Source organism: Eutrigla gurnardus (assembly GCF_963514095.1).
Source record: "Eutrigla gurnardus genome assembly, chromosome: 4".
NCBI lineage: Eukaryota > Metazoa > Chordata > Actinopteri > Perciformes > Triglidae > Eutrigla > Eutrigla gurnardus.
In genome coordinates, this window is record NC_139918.1 from 3,093,477 (window position 1) to 3,111,012 (window position 17,536).

Here is a 17,536-nt window from a genome sequence, read left to right on the forward strand (position 1 = left end):
CAGCGAACTTAAAGAACTGAAAGAACAAATGAGACAGCTACAGCTCCAGATGTCTGCCTTCCTGTCTGCACAGAAAAATCCAGCAGAATTCAAGCCAGCACCGCGCCAGTCCAGTCGCCCTTCAACGAAACCTATCGTCAAGCCGAAGCCATGGTACTGTTTCAACTGTGGTCAAGACGGCCATGTGTCTTCCTCCTGTATTGACGCAGCAAATCCCAGCCTGGTTGAGCAGAAGAGGAAGCTGCTTCGTCAAAAACAGCAAGCATGGACTAATAAGGACACTCAGTCAAACTAGAAGCAGTTTCTGTGATGGGACACTCAGAAGCTGCAACCACGACCAGTCCCAAAGAGTTACACCGAGTGCCACAGTTACCAAGGGGCCTCGTGGGAATGAAGAGTACAGGACAAATCCAAATAAAAGGAAACCATTTCAACTGTCTTTTCGATACTGGCTCCCAGGTAACAACTGTGCCCCACTCGTTCTACAACACTTACCTTTCTGACCATGAGATTAAGCCACTAAATGACCTGTTGGAAATAGAAGGGGCTAATGGACAGTCTGTGCCTTATTTGGGGTACATTGAAATAAACATTACCTTACCACCTGCTTTTCTCGGCTCCCCCATCGCTGTGGATACTCTGGCTCTTGTGGTTCCAGACCTAAACCAGTCTCAACCCTTGATCCTTGTTGGCACTAACACCCTCGACTCTGCCTATGATGAATTCTGTGAACGTTACCCTGATCAGCTCATCCAGCCTGCTGCCTCAGGTTATCAAGCTGTAGTCAAGATTCTTCAGCGGCGCCACAGTCACAGCCTGGATGACCAATATGCCACCCTGCAACTCAACCACCCGTTCACCATCTTTGCTGGCCAAACTGCTGTCCTTGAGGGATTTCTGGCCACACGGTTGCTGCAGGGGGAAACTGCTGTTGTAATTGAGCACCCTGGTTCATGTGCTCTGCCTGGTGGTCTCATTGTCAAGGCCTGTCTTGCTGATCTGCCTGCACGCCAGCCATGCCATCTACCAGTAATTGTAACCAATGAGTCCGACCATGACATCACTATCCCAGCACGAACAGTCATCGCTCAAGTAAGTGCATTCCAACGCATCTGTTCCAACAAGCAAAGTGTCCATACATTCCAACCTGCAGATATTCCGCCTCCACTACCATACGACTTCGGAGACTCTCCTCTACCACTTGAGTGGAAGCAGCGCATCATTGAACACCTTAACAGCATTCCTGAGGTCTTCGCAAAGCACGACCTGGATTTTGGCCGGACAGACAGGGTGGAACATCAAATAAAGCTGTCTGATCCCAGCCCATTCAAGCAAAGGCCCAGGCCAATCCACCCTCAGGATGTTGATGCTGTGAGAAGTCATCTCAAGGAGCTGCTGGAGTCTGGAATTATCAGAGAGTCGGAATCGCCCTTTGCATCTCCAATCGTCGTCGTGCGCAAGAAAAATGGGAGTGTGCGCTTATGCATTGACTACCGGAAATTAAATCTGCAGACAATCAAGGACGCTTACCCACTTCCCAAACTGGAGGACACCTTTTCTGCGCTTTCAGGATCCAAATGGTTTTCCGTGCTTGATTTGAAGTCTGGTTACTACCAGATCGAAATGAATGACGCAGATAAAGCAAAGACTGCTTTCGTATGCCCTTTGGGGTTCTACGAGTTCAACAGGATGCCGCAGGGGGTGACCAACGCGCCAAGCACTTTTCAACGGCTTATGGAGAGGTGCATGGGGGACCTGCACTTAAAAGAGGTCTTGGTTTTCATTGATGATATCATCATCTTTGCCCCAACTCTTGAGGAGCATGAGAAGCGACTGATGAGAGTTCTAAACCGTCTGAAGGAGTTCGGATTGAAATTGTCAGTAGAGAAATGCTCATTCTTCCAAACTTCCGTTAAATACCTTGGACATGTGGTTTCACAAGATGGCATCAAAACTGACCCAGACAAGATCAAGACCTTGACATCCTGGCCAGTTCCCCAAAACCTTAAAGAATTACGGTCTTTTCTTGGTTTCGCTGGATACTACCGGAGATTTGTCCAAAGCTATTCAGCAATTGTAAAACCACTCCACGACCTCACTTCAGGATACCCTCCGTCACAGAGGAAGTTTAAATCCAAGATTCAGCCTAATGCTTACTTAAACCCCAAAGAGCCGTTTGGTGGGCGTTGGTCAGAAGATTGTCAAAGAGCATTTGAAACCATCATCGCCAAACTTACCACCTCACCGGTCCTAGCATTTGCAGACCCTAGGAAGCCATACATTCTTCACACTGATGCAAGTGCCACCGGACTTGGAGCCATACTCTACCAAGAACATGGTGGGATGAACAGAGTAGTGGCTTATGCCAGCCGTGGTCTTTCCAGGAGTGAAGCCAACTACCCTGCCCATAAATTGGAGTTCCTGGCTCTCAAGTGGGCGGTTTGTGAAAAGTTTAATGATTATCTCTATGGCGCACAATTCACAGTTGTCACAGACAGCAACCCATTAACGTACCTGTTGACATCTGCTAAGCTCGACGCCACCAGCTATAGATGGCTGTCTGCCTTGTCCACATTTGATTTTAAAATCACCTACAGAGCTGGCAAGCAGAATGCAGACGCTGATGGTTTGTCCCGCAGGCCTCACGGTGAGCTGTCTGATGATTACACATCGAGGAAAGAACAAGAACGCATTATGAAATTTGCCCAGCAACACCTTGATGACCCAGCAGGTGTCACTCTCGACCAGCAGACTATCAAAGCCGTCTCCGACCGTCATCTGCTGTACAGTCCAGACACTGCTCCCAACCATGCCCTTGTGCTGTCCATGTCAGTCCATGCTGACAGTGTTCCAGACAGTTTTGTGGACGACACCCAATTCACCTCGCCTCTACTCCCTCGGCTCTCAGCCACCGAACTTGCTTCCAAGCAGCGAGCCGACCCCATAATCCAGCACGTCATCGCACAGCTCGAGCGTGGAGAGTCGCCACCACCATTGCTGAGAGACCAACTTCCTAATCTGCCTCTGTTACTGAGAGAAGTTAATAAATTGGAGCTCCGTAACAACCTTCTCGTCAGGAGGAGACAGGTGGGAAGCGAGCACACATACCAACTAGTGTTGCCGGAGGAGTACAGATCGGAGGTGCTTCACCAGCTCCACAACCAAATGGGCCATATGGGGATCGAAAGAACTCTGGACTTGATCCGTTCCCGCTTCTACTGGCCGCGTATGTCCGTTGATGTAGTCAACAAAGTAAAAACCTGTGAGAGATGTGTGCGACGGAAGTCCTTACCTGAACATGTGGCACCTCTTGTCAACATCCAGACATCCTGTCCCCTTGAGTTGGTTTGCATGGATTTCTTGTCTGTGGAGCCAGATGGAAGAACCAAGGATATTCTCGTTATGACAGACCATTTCACAAAGTATGCCATTGCTGTGCCAACTCCTAACCAAAAAGCCACAACCGTTGCCAAGTGTCTGTGGGACAATTTCCTTGTTCATTATGGCATTCCAGAAAGGTTGCATAGTGATCAAGGCACCGACTTCGAGTCAAAGATCATTCGAGAACTTTGTCAAATGGCTGGCATACGCAAGACACGAACTACTCCCTACCATCCGAGAGGCAATCCTGTGGAGCGGTTCAATAGAACATTGCTGGGCATGCTGGGAACATTAACTGAACAAGAAAAACACCATTGGAAAGACTTTGTAAAACCCCTTGTGCACGCTTATAACTGTACAAAGAATGACGCTACGGGATTCTCACCTTACGAACTCATGTTCGGACGTCAACCTAGGCTTCCTGTGGACCTTGCTTTTGGACTACCACTGAATGATGACAAGCCTGACTCTCACTCACAGTACGTCCAGAAACTAAAGTCCCACCTGGAAGACAGTTACAAGCTGGCCATCGAGAATTCCCAGAAACTTATGGACAGGAATAAGCTCCGCTTTGACCGTCATGTGACACCGTCTGAGCTGAGTGTTGGCGACAGGGTCCTGGTGAAGAACGTACGCTTGAGAGGCAAGCACAAACTGGCTGATAAATGGGAGCCCGACGTGTATATTGTGGTCAAGAAAGCCGGCAATCTTCCCGTATACACTGTAAGACCTGAGGGCAAAGACAAGCCATTACGAACCCTGCACAGGGATCTTCTCCTTCCTTGTGGGTATTTATCTGCTCAAGAGAAAGTCCTACCTGTGAAGAGGGATAAAGGAAAGTCTCTTACCTTGCTTCCTCCAGACCCTGTTGATGATGAAATGGATGATAACGACATTCCAATTTTACATATTCCATCCACACTCGAACCACTAAGATTTTCAACTGTGATTGACCTACCCACTGCCCAGCAGCCTGCTCCTTCCCCTAAATCACCTGTGGACCCTCTTCCGTTACCAGCCTCCATCATTCAAGGAGTTGGGAATGTGGAAGAAGATAAAGAGCCCTCGGTGGTTGAAAAGGAACCACTGGCTGTGGATATAGTGGAACCTGAAGTTGTCGTTCAAAATGTTGACCCTGAGCCTGAACACCTTGAACCTGTTGAACATGCTGATGACTCCAGACTACAAGGAAGTCCTCCTCTCCCCCCAGAGCCGATCAGCAGTGACCCAGAACCTGACTCACCAGTGGGCTCAGGGCTGTCAAGTCCTGAACCACTGCATCGTTCAGCTCGCTCACGGAACCCACCAGACCGCCTGCAGTACTCCCGTCCTGGCCAGCCGTTTCTGAAAAGTATCCAAAGTGTACTAAATGGCCTGAGCTCAGCCTTTAACTTCGCTCTTCTGGAAGACGAGTATCTGGTCCCTAACCCCAGTCCATCAGTCATTCGCTGCCAGCCTGGTCCATGTCCGAGGACGTACATGAGATCAGGGGGGGAAGATGTAACCCATGTTAGATAGAGTCCCAACGATCTGTTCCTTTAAGGGGGCGGCCCCGTTCCCTTTAAACCCTCTCCGTCACTTCCGACATCCCCCGCTCTTGCTGTTGTGGCACGACATTTAAATCCTCTCCAGCTGTGGCGTGAACAAGCCGGCGTTCTGTTAGAACCCCCGCAAGATAAACTTTGTAGGCAGGTGCCTTTACGGTGCTCTTATTTTCACTCCGCTCATCGATGCTCCTCTGTCCACCTGTCGGGACCTGCTTGTTGGCCCGATCTGCACCCCCACTCCCCGGTCAGGTTTTTGTTTAGGGGTTTTTTCCCCTTGGTTTTTCCCCCACACCTGCAACGAATTGGATGGCGAGCTTCCCAACCATTGTTCTCCTACCTGCACTGCGGTAGGACAAACGAACCTTTTCTTTTGCCCCCTACGTTTGGATCTTAAATTGGAACCTTTTCCGACGAATGGACTCTCAGAACTTGAACAATATTAAGGAAAAAAACCTTGTATCTGACTTGCATATTTGCCACCTTGCTGTGGTCTTTTTGTTTTCTTTTTTTGTTGTTTTGGAATACATGGGTATTTGTTTATTTGAATACTGTGTACCTGTTTAGTAACCATACCGGCCTATTTATGCCATAACTATATAATATATAATATCAGACCGTAATACCTGTTGCTTTGTATGGTTATTTGCACCCTTGGCTCCGTGGCCGGACCTATTTCTGATTTAATTAATTATACCCTAAGTCCGCAGTCAGTGCCCTAGCCTTAGAGCGTTACATAAAGATTTGTGGAAGGGGAAAAAGTTTGCTTGGACTGACATCACCCCACGGGAGCTTACAAAATACCTGGGCATGTTGCTATACTTCTGTGTGTAACCTACCAAAAATGTCTGACTTTTGGAGGACGAAAAGCATTTTTCAGGTGCCGTTTCCATCTTCAGTGATGTCAAGGGATAGGTTTAGAGCAATCAGCTCAAACTTGCACATGAGTGATCAAGATGAGGATGCTGTCAATGACCAGAAAAGGGGGACAGATGACCAATGACCCACTGCAAAAGGTCAAATTGCTGCTGGAAATCATCAGAAACCGCTGCAAGACCATTTACCATCCTAAACAGCACATCTCGGTGGATGAGAGGATGGTTGCCACAAAGGCTAGGCTGAAAATGAAACGGTACATGAAAGCCAAGCCGACAAAGTGGGGAATCAATTTTTTTGTGTTGGCTGATGTAAATGGATACACTGTTGACTTCAGGCTTTACACAGGGAAGAACCAGGGTGCTTCAGGGAATGGGCTTTCATTTGACGTGGTGGCAGAGCTGGTGAACAAAGAATATCTGGGACTGCAACCATTTTTACACCAGCCCTCTTCTATTCCGCCATCTGAGCCAGCAGGGCTTTGGGGCCTGTGGTTCATACAGGCAGGGCAGAGTTGGTGTCCCAAATACTCTGGAGAATGCCCTGGACAAAAAATCAAAGAGGGGCTCCATCAGGTGGATCAGGGATGGTGACCTGCTCTTTGTCAAATGGATGGACACCAGGGAAGTCTCCATCGCCACAACTGTGCATCCTGTATACACAGGGGAGACTGTCCTGCGGTGGCAGAAGACCAGTGATGGCCCCAGTCAGAAGGTCCCCGTCCCCAGACCCACAGCTGTAGGTCAGTACAACAGTACATGGGGGGAGTTGACACGTCCGACCAGATGCTGGGAACAAACTCTGTGCACAGGAAGACAAAGAGATGGCCCATGACTGTTTTCCAGCACCTTTTAGACATTGCTGTCACTAACAGCTTTATTGCGCCGATGACACGCCAGGCTTTCCAGGAGGAGCTGTGTGCAAAGCTGCTCTGTGTGCCACTGGCTGGCCCACCTAAGCCTCCCACTCAAGGCCACTTTCCTGTCCCCACCAATGCTAAGGAGGGCACTGAGAAAAGGCAGAAGGCAAGCCTGGTAAGGAAGCAGTGCACTCTGTGCAAAAGAAGCACAACCTGGATGTGTGAGGAGTGCAAGGTTGGGCTCTGTCTTCAGCTAGACAGAAACTGCTTCAGGGACTACCACAGCACCTAAAAAACGCCTGGACATGGACACACATAATGACCTGTAACATGATCCCTGAAAGCTCTAGGCAAACACAACTGTTTGAGAAGATGTAAAATAGGTTCACTTTTATTTCTGTAATCTCAAAAGTTTTCTTCATGTATATTTATAGTTGTTTATAAAGAGAAACCTGATGAAATTTCAAATCCGTTTTTGTATTTTTTTGTTACTACACTGTTTGTGCCAGATCTTGCCAGATCTTTGTAACTTTCAAAATCTTGCCAGATTTTGAAAGTTACATTTGTCCTGAAAGAAAGAGCAAGGTAATTTACAAAAAGGATATTTTCTGACACATTTATTGAAAAAAAAAGACAAAAGAGACCAGGCGGACTGTTATAACTATAGTACTTAAAGGGTTAACCTAAAACTGTGCAAGTCTTCTATTACAGTTTTGTCCATAATAAAACATAAAATGGGAGCAAATAATAACAATAACAACAAAAAACAGACAATTAAAATTAAAATTAGTCTAATTGTCTCTGTGTGTGTGTCTGTGCGTCTGTGTGTGTGAGCGTGTCTGTGTCTGTGCGTGCATGTGTGTGTGTGTGTGTGTGTGTTTGTCTGTGTGTGTGTCTGTGCGTGTGCGTGTGTGTTTGTGTGTATCTACCTACCAGTGGGTCTCTCTCTGCTGTGACCACTGGCCCGGCCGACAGGGAGACTGGCTCTGGCCCTGGAGCCCCTGGTGAAGGGGGCTGTGGGGGGGAGCAGCTCTCCCTCAGACATGGTCTCGTCCTGCTGCTCCACCAAGGCCAGCACACCTGCACAGGGGCCGGTCTCAGAGGGCCGTGGACTCTTCGCCTGGATGGAATGAAAAGGAAGAGCAGATAATACGGGAGTCTTCAATGATCATGACGCAGCTTTTGAGAAGGAAATATACAGTACATTATTATATTGTATTTAGTTGTATGTATGTAGTTGCTGGGGGTCGAGAGCCTCGTGGTCACTGCTACCATCGTCTGGGGGGTCAGCGTGCAGGACTACCACTCTAGGGGTCGATGTATGAGGGGCCATATAGGCCATAATTCAAACTCACCTCTCACACACACTATTGAAAATGTTTGGCCTCTCACACACACTACTGAAAACCTCTCACGTTCACTACTGAAAACCTCTCACGCACACTACTGAAGATGAAACCTCGCACACACACCACTGAAAACCTCTCACGCACACTACTGAAAACCTCTCACATTCACTACTGAAAACCTCTCACATTCACTACTGAAAACCTCTCACGCACAGTACTGAAAACCTCTCACATTCACTACTGAAAACCTCTCACATTCACTACTGAAAACCTCTCACATTCACTACTGAAAACCTCTCACGCACAGTACTGAAAACCTCTCACATTCACTACTGAAAACCTCTCACATTCACTACTGAAAACCTCTCACGCACAGTACTGAAAACCTCTCACACACACTACTGAAAACCTCTCACACACACTACTGAAAACCTCTCACGCACAGTACTGAAAACCTCTCACATTCACTACTGAAAACCTCTCACGCACACTACTGAAAACCTCTCACGCACACTACTGAAAACCTCTCACATTCACTACTGAAAACCTCTCACGCACACTACTGAAAATAGTAACCATTAGTCACATTTTTTACAGTGTGCAAGGTTCAGTTGTGAATGTGAGAGGTTTTCAGTGTGTGTGCGAGGGGCGATTCTTGCTGAAACGGAAGTCATTGTAATGTAACGGAAGTCTGCTCGCAGCACTAGAACGGATGTGAATGATTCTGACTTGATGAATAAAAAAAATATAATCCTGCTGGTGCCTGACTTTTCCTAAAGGTGTCCGTATATTCATTTAAAATCGTTTATATATATATATATATATATATATATATATGTATATATATTCTGTGGTTATGATTGAAAAGTAATACGTGATACAGTAGGTGGCGATATTGCTCCGTTAAAAGAAGAAGAAGAAGAATGAAACGGAAGTCATTGTAAGGAAAAAAACGCGCTAACTATCAGAAAGACGTAATGGCAAAATGACAAGTCACACCGACCATCTTATTCAGGCGGCAGCGCTAATAACTAGCTTATTAACAACTGCGCAGCAGGCTCCGTCACCCGCCAGGAGTCACTTCGCCTCGGTAGATGGAGAGATATCCAGTCTTTTCCGCCAGGCCAACTCCACCGATAACGGCTCAAGACCACAGCCGTCATCAAGTCGTCAAAGAGTTCGACAAAATTTCAGCTCATGGGCCACTGGAAGCAGGAGAAGGAGGTAAGAATATTATAGTTAAATGTTTTTAAATGTTAAATCTTTTTTATTAACAATATTTTTAACCTAGCTCTTTTATTCAACATTAACGCAGCTATATCCGAGCGTTTTTACGTGGTTTGCATTCACTTGTTATGCAGCTTGTTACACTTTTATGCCAGATTCCCCGTTTTTGGTCAATCGGGGTCGTTCGTTTCAGTCGTAAATAATAACAAGTCGCTACACGGATGTCCTTGTGAGCAGCACCCCGTAACCCACCACCAACTCGTGATGGTGGTCGTCCCTTCTGTGTCACAACCCTAGTGCAATTACATTATCATTAATTGCATTGTGTAATAATGGCAAGGTTTTACTCTTCTTGTCTCCTTTTTTCAGACCCACTTCGGTAGAGTACCATGACTCCTTCAACAAATATCATTCTACTCCGACCCCAGATGGGAGTTTGTATGCAAGCAAAGGTCCAAGCAATTCTTGCATGAAAATGGTCACATCCTCAGTGCCTTCGAGTTTCATAAATCCTGGAACCAGTCGACTGTATTCCAACAGATACGGGATGAGTTTAAACCCAGAATTCCTGATGATGTGAGGTAGGCTTAATTCTGCACACGGATGATGTGTAAGGGAGTCTTTGATAAAGAAGTTGTTCCCTAAATTCACGCTATATTATATAACTTTAAATACCTGGTAAATTAGATTTAGATTTTTGTATTGTGGTTAGGTCTTGGAGCAGCTATGTGATGAGTCATTATATGTAAATATCATTCAAGCTGTGTCACTTAATGTTTTATTAATCATGTGGTGCATATTATCTGTCATCTTCAGCCTACAGTTTCTAATGGCCTGTGGTAATAAACTTGTGACACCTAAACTAAAAGAAGGTCAAGAGTTGGATGATCACATGATCCATAAGGTCTTCAGGTCAAAAACCTTGTATGTCAAGCCATCAGTTGCTATTCTAGTAAGTTTACTTGTTTCCAGATCCTGGATTTTGTAAAACTAATTTGTTTGAGTTTTTTTAATACAACTAACATCATTGAAAGCCAAAGCCTATTTTTTGCTCTTGATAAGCATTACAACAGTGATACTGAAGACGAGTCCAGTGCTATCCAGGGGGGTCCCAGCACTAGATCAAAGTCAAGGGCCAATCATTCCATAGAAGATAACATTCAAAAGGACCACAGTGGTGGCTTTACGTTGGATGAAACAGCCACCTCCAGCCTGCCACTCAGCAGTGATCTTCAGACCACAAGCTCTCCACCTCATGCCAACAACTCCAGCTGCAGCTCTTTCCTACCCATTGAAAATGCTGTTCCAGTGACTACAAGTGTCACCATGATGAACTCTTCTGTCCAAGTCCCCAGCTCCATTGTCCCCACATCTGACTATTCATCGTATGTTACCCTAATGAGAGATGTCTCAGATTTATCGTCAGATGATGAGGACTTAAACCGTGCAATAATAGCTAGCATGGAAACTGAACAGTAAGTTATCATTTGATATAGTTATAGACCTAACCAAACTGTCAAACATACTAATCTAACATCCAAGTTTAGTCCATGTTAATTTAAATACTTTATATAGTGAATCTTTATTGTAATGCAAAACATGTAAAAGGTTTACATAGGTCTTGGCCTGTCCCTTCAGTGAAACAGTAGATATTAAAGTGCTATTCCATGGTAATTTTTCTGTTTTTTCAGAGCCCAGGCCACCCAGAGTCCAAATGCCTCTGCTAAGGAGATCCTCTCAGAGTTGGCAGAGAAAATCTCAGCAAATATTCACTGTAAATTTAATATAAACCGCTCTGCAGTCTTGGATGGTGCTTTCCGGGGTTTCAATCGGGCCACATACAACCCAAATGCCACCATGAAGATCAAATTTTCAGATGATCTGGGGCGGAATGAGGAGGCAGTCGATTTAGGAGGACCAAGGAGAGAGTTCCTACGCCTTCTAATGGAAGCCTTGATGATGAGCTCCATGTTTGAGGGATCCGATTACAGTCAGAATCTGGCACTTGATATTCCAGGTAATTTTTGAGCACTGTAGTCCATAAAATTAAATTAAATTAAAAACTCTACTTACTATGGTCAATTACAAAAGTCACTGTTGCCATCTAAACTATTGAGATCTTTTCAACCACATACTGACTTTCCAGCACTCAGAGAAGACCACTACTTCCTTGCTGGAAGAGCGATTGCTGTCAGTCTTGTCCATGGAGGGCCTCCGCCTTCATTCCTCTCCACAACACTATTTGACTACTTGGCTGCAGGCAGCCATAAAGCCAAGCCAGTGCTGGAAGACATTGCGGACACAGACATCTACAATCAAGTCAACTTTATCATAACTCCGCTTTTCAAAACTTTACATATTAACAAATTCAGTCTTTGAAATAAAAAATTGCCCGTGTGCTAAACTAAAGCATAGTAAAAACTTGTCATGCTAACCATGGATTATCCAGGAAGTTTTATCTGTTTTCAATAGCTTTTCTATACAACCATTTCATTTCAGGTGTCCCAGTGTTCTACATATGAGGACCTCATTACTGCAACTCAAGAGATGCAGGATTATTTGGCTAATGCAGGGTGTCTTCGTCCACTGAAAAAGATTGAGGACAAGGAACAGCTTGTTCATGATATCCTCATGTTTCAAGTTGTGCACCGGGTTGAAGCCCCATTCCAAAGGTATTTCCATTTCTCTCTCTACTCTCTTTCAGCAGGGACAAATGACTGTCCAGCTATGACATGAAGGTCAGTCAGATGAGATCGTTTCTAGAACTACTTAGCATTTGTCATGCTTGACTGGCCTAAAGTGAAGCATGCAGACATTTTTATACTTTTAAAATGTGCAGAATCCTCACAGTGTCAGTGATCAGTGGGGACCCATAAACTTTGCATGATATTTAGTTTGTTTTCAGAGCCTTTATTTTATGAAGTGAGAGTGCTCATCACTGAACTACAAATTTCTGTCTTCAATGAAAAAGGTTCAGAGAGGGGCTTAAAACCCTTGGGGTTTTGGAGAAGCTGCAGAAGAACCCAGACAGCTTCCGCCCTCTATTCTGCCACCAGCAATCAGGAATGACTGCTGAGATAATGGATGATTTGTTCATCATCCATCTCTCTGCACCAGGCAGCAACAAGAGGAGAGCAGAGGAGGTGGTGGTTCCTTTCTGGAGAGACTACCTAATTGATGTGGAAGGTAAGAGCATGGTCTGTAAAAAGTACATCACAAGTTGAAATGTATAAGAATGTTGTGTACATTAACAATCACTGACATGTACTGTTTATTTATCTTTTTTTTCATAAGATGAAGCAGGTCCTTCCAGACTTGAGAAAATCCTCGCCTTTGCCACGGGAGCGACAGTGATTCCCCCAGATTGGCTTCAACCCTACACCATCTATTGGTTTCCTACATGACGAGGAGTATGGGGACTCTGCTGTTTCAAACTTCTCTATTGCAAACACATGTAACTGTCTCAAGCTGCCGTTGCACAGCTCATACTCTGTGTTCAAGGCAAAAATGGACTTTGCCATTGACAATACACACGGGTTCGGCAGAGCTTAAATCGTTGTAGTCAAAATACTGTTATGTTATACAACAAAAATGTTCGTTTGTTGACTTCTTTCGTAGCCAAAAAGTAGTGTAATCACTGGTAAGTCTTTCTTGTAATGTGCAAAAATTTTATGGCAAACAACCAAAATTTAATTTTCCACAAAGATGACAACAGAGGGCAAATTTAATTACATTTAATTTGAAATTTAACACATCACACATTTTTTGTGGGAACTGTTGAAGGCGTTATAACACAAGAGACATGTTACCTACACAATTTAAAGGGGCCCTACTTTACTACACTGTTCAGTGTTTGTGTGCAGTTGCGTAGGTCTCTGATGCTGCTGCTTACTGTATATTCTGTTCCACTATTAAAAACTTTGTAGATCTGCAGTCATGTACGGTGTTGCTGGACAAAATACAAAAGAGAAGAAAACAAGTTGATCCCAAAGTTTCCATCATTGTGTAGTGCATCAAACTGTTGCTGTATTGCTTGAGCCATCGTATCATTAACAGTGGCAATAGCAGGGATTATAACATTATTATTAGTTTGGACTTCAGGTAGATGTCCTTCTTCATCTATCCCATAATAGTCATTGGTATCAAAAATTGGATCCACAGCTGTATTTCCCTGTCCCATTAAGTTAATTATACCTGCATGCCAAAGCTGTAGTGGAGTTCGACCCCCCTGTGTGGAGAGTCCATGGTGGTTCCACTGATTGATGAACTCTGTTGTTGCTGTTCTAATTCTAGGCATAAAAATATAATGTAGACAAAACAAATGATACTCATCTAGAGAATCTAGTATGTGGACAGACTCCATGTAATTGAAAAGACTGGTAAAATGTCTACTAACTACTCTATTAAGTTCAGCCCATAGCCTTTCAATGCGTTGGTTGTGAACAGACGATCCTGCAATGACACTTTGTCTATTAAGTCCCCTTCTTTCAAGCATGAAACGAGCAACCATTATATTCTCCATACCATGATCACATCTTACTCTTGATGGTAATCCAAAATTATCCACTCCTCTCACAAACAATGACAACACGCTTGATGCTCTGTTATTATCCAGACAGGTAAGATAAATAATAGATCGACTAAATCCATCGACACAGCCATGGAAAACCATTCTCCATCGTACTAGCTTGTGGTTGCTGTCGAAGTGCCTGTAAAATAAGATAAAAAGAAATGTATTAGTATGTTTGTAGAACATTTAATAGGATTCTAAAAACAATGACCTTTTTTTTTTACTTCTAGAAGATCCAAATGAGACGTCTGTGCGAATGTACATGTGATTAAAGGGTTAATCTTATATTACAGAGTTTATTACTCATTAATAAATACATTTTCATGAAGTACAAAGTAATTGAAGTAGAAAAGACATAAATCGTACTTAAACACTATTTATAATTAACCGAATAAAGTTTTAATGTTCTTACCACAACTCATTAGAAGTCTGAACATCATAAATCCGTCTGCGGATAGCATGCCTCCTGCGAATGGACCTCCCTACATGGTCAACCTCATGTAGAGTCTGTCTTATACGCCACCTTTGGATCCTTAATCCCCTTGATCTGAGACTTCCGGTTATATAGGCCTCTCCAGCATTTGGTGTCCTTTGTAGTACATCAGTCACAATTTGGTTCAACTCTTGATTTGTTAAAACATTAAATTGTAAATTCTGGACTCCAAGGTGTTGCCTGTGTCTGTACAGGGTGCGGCGGCTGATCCCAAAGCAATTTGCAATTGTTCTCCAGTTCATTCCCATTGATAAGCAGTGTGAAATTTGCTCATTTGTAATGCTATAACGGGGACGACCAGGCAAATTAGTCACAATAGTAGGTGGCATCATTCCACTGTTAGCAGTAACATTGTATCTCTGGGTTGCCTCATATTCTGTAAGAATGGTGTGCAAATATCCATATAATGTCTCCATCAAAACAAAATATTGTCCATGGATTGGGTCATTACCAGTTCGGGATTCCATGAGAAGTTCTGATAATGTCCTTGTGTGATGATCAAGCTCACGATAAAGTCTCCCCTGTTCAAAATAATCTCCCACTCTTTCTCTTCTAATACAATCAATACAGTGTAGAGTTCTTCTCAAAAGGTTCTCAATGTCTTCCTCATTACACTTTACAATAAATATTAAATTCTGAATTTGAAAAAGGAGAAGAAATGTTCGAAAAAGCATCTTTGTTGAGGCCAAGAACTGTCTGATAGCGAACACTTGTTTTGGATCATTACTTCCTGGTTTCATTGGGAGGCAGATGTACTTCCTGCTGTAAAGGTCAGTGGACTTCTGTTTCAATCAAAAGGTGTGTAAGGTAGGCGACTCTCAGTAGTGTGCGTGAGAGGTCTGATTTTCAGTAGTGTGCGTGAGAGGTCTGATTTTCAGTAGTGTGCGTGAGAGGTTTTCAGTAGTGTGCGTGAGAGGTTTTCAGTAGTGTGTGTGCGAGGTTTTCAGTAGTGTGCGTGAGAGGTTTTCAGTAGTGTGTGAGAGGTTTTCAGTAGTGTGCGTGAAAGGTTTTCAGTAGTGTGCGTGCAAGGTTTTCAGTAGTGTGCGTGCAAGGTTTCATCTTCAGTAGTGTGCGTGAGAGGTTTTCAGTAGTGAATGTGAGAGGTTTTCAGTAGTGTCCGTGGGAGGTTTGATTTTCAGTAGTGTGCGTGAGAGGTTTTCAGTAGTGAATGTGAGAGGTTTTCAGTAGTGTCCGTGCGAGGTTTCATCTTCAGTAGTGTGCGTGAGAGGTTTTCAGTAGTGAATGTGAGAGGTTTTCAGTAGTGTCCGTGAGAGGTTTTCAGTAGTGTGCGTGCGAGGTTTCATCTTCAGTAGTGTGCGTGAGAGGTTTTCAGTAGTGAATGTGAGAGGTTTTCAGTAGTGTGTGTGAGAGGCCAAACATTTTCAATAGTGTGTGTGAGAGGTGAGTTTGAATTATGGCCTATACGGCCCCTCATATCGATGCCTCCCTCTCCTCCATACGTTGGCAGTGCCTGCAGTCCCTCATTCCACAGGGCCGACGGGACAGGGCGTCAGCATTGCTGTGGAGCCAGCCTGGGCGATGTTGTACCTCCAGGGCTCCAGAGTGCGACCTATTAGGTCGCATATGCGACCTAATTTCTTAAGGTGCGAGTTCAAATTGAATGAGGTTGCTCCGGTGCTACTTGCTTTTTTTCTCTCTTTCTCTCTTCTTTCTCTCCCCACTCCCGCGGCTATGTTAGTGCATTAATGGTTGTGGTTTATAATAAAATATTACTTTCTGGCTCATTCCTGTGAGTCCTATTTCTCCTCTCTCTCGCGCGCCCTGTCTCTGCCTGCCTGTCTGTCTGCACACGTTACGTGCACAGTCGTGCATGCGCGCATACACGCAGCGTGCTCACTGAATGAATGCGCTAAAGAATTTAAACAAAGAATTTAAACAAAGCAGATATGAAGCGGTCGATAGTAGATTATTTTAAGAAGAAAAATGTGTCAGAGGAGGAAACAAATGAGGCTGTTGTTGGTGCTGGAGAAGGATTAGCAGAGGAAGCAAGAAGAATCTCAGATTCTTCTTCTGAAGAGGACAGTGACAGGTTGGCGAAAGAGGCGGGGGGCAGTGGGGAGGGAAAAAAAAGTATTCTTTTCAACAAAAATGGCTTGCGCAGTTCCCGTGGTTGCGTTATGAGGGACAAACCATGGTGTGTGTGTACTGCAGGACATGTGGCCCGTCCGTTGCAGGCAAAACACATTTTGTAAACGGGTCTACACAATTCGAAGTTCAGTCATTAAAATTACACAATGAAAGCCAAAAGCACAAGACGTGCAGGGACCGCTGCATCACACGAAGCTCCCAGTCTCTCCCCACCTCATTTAATCAGATAGATGAGACCAATCGCTCGGCGGAGAATGAACAAATGATCATCAAGTTTAACACCGCCTACATCGCTAAAGAGGAACTCCTATTCACAAAATTCAAATCACAGATCATACTAATGAAGAAGAACGGACTGAACGTCAACCCCACATATTCCAACGACACTGCGTGTGCACAATTTGTGGGAGTTATAGCAGACACACTCAAGGGAAAGACCGCTGACAAAGTCGCATCCGCCCCCTACCTCTCGTTCATGCTTGACGGTTCCACTGACAAATCCACCAAAGAGTGTGAGATTATATATGCCCTTATCGTTGAGGATGGAAAACCGTGCAATATTCTTATTGGCCATATTGAGGTTGAACATGCCCATGCAGAAGGTAAGGAGTGTGTCTCATTTCTGTTTCATGTAGCCAAATGATAATAACTATATGGGAAAATGCTCTATAGGTTAATTATAATTTCCTTTAGAATTAAATTATTATTTAATGCCATCATGCCCAGGTATCTTATAAAAACACACAGATTAACGTGTGTGTGTGTGTGTAGGTGTGTGTGTGTGTGTGTGAGAGAGAGAAAATATAAATATTCCATGTTATGTGCTTAATTTAAGGCGTTTATGCTGCAGCCAAGAAAGCCTTTTCTAGCCTTGGTCCAAAATGTGAGCACTGGATGGAAAAAATTGTAGCCATGGGTGCAGACGGTGCAGCTGTCAATCTGGGACACAGAGGTGGAGTGATAGCCCTCCTTCAAGCAGAGATTGGGTCCTTCATTGTCCCATTCCACTGCATGCCACACAGGTAGGTTTCCTTTTACCATATCTGCCATATACATATTCATTCTCCAAAGTGTAATTATATTTTAAAACAAATATATCTATTTTCTGTAAAGATTGGAGCTAGGGAT

At 44.3% G+C, this 17,536-nt stretch overlaps 1 protein-coding gene across 8 annotated transcripts in view; it reads right to left on the bottom strand.

Moving 5' to 3' along the window:
- Window positions 1-17,536, bottom strand: part of LOC311012779 (sickle tail protein homolog) — a 129,612-nt gene that overhangs the window by 88,559 nt on the left and 23,517 nt on the right. For all 8 annotated transcript variants that reach the window (XM_084008418.1, XM_084008423.1, XM_084008421.1 and 5 more), the window contains exon 2: window positions 7,594-7,780. In XM_084008418.1, coding sequence (XP_083864544.1) covers window positions 7,594-7,705 — 112 coding nt within the window. In that variant the 5' untranslated portion in view covers window positions 7,706-7,780. The remainder of the gene's footprint in view (window positions 1-7,593; window positions 7,781-17,536) is intronic.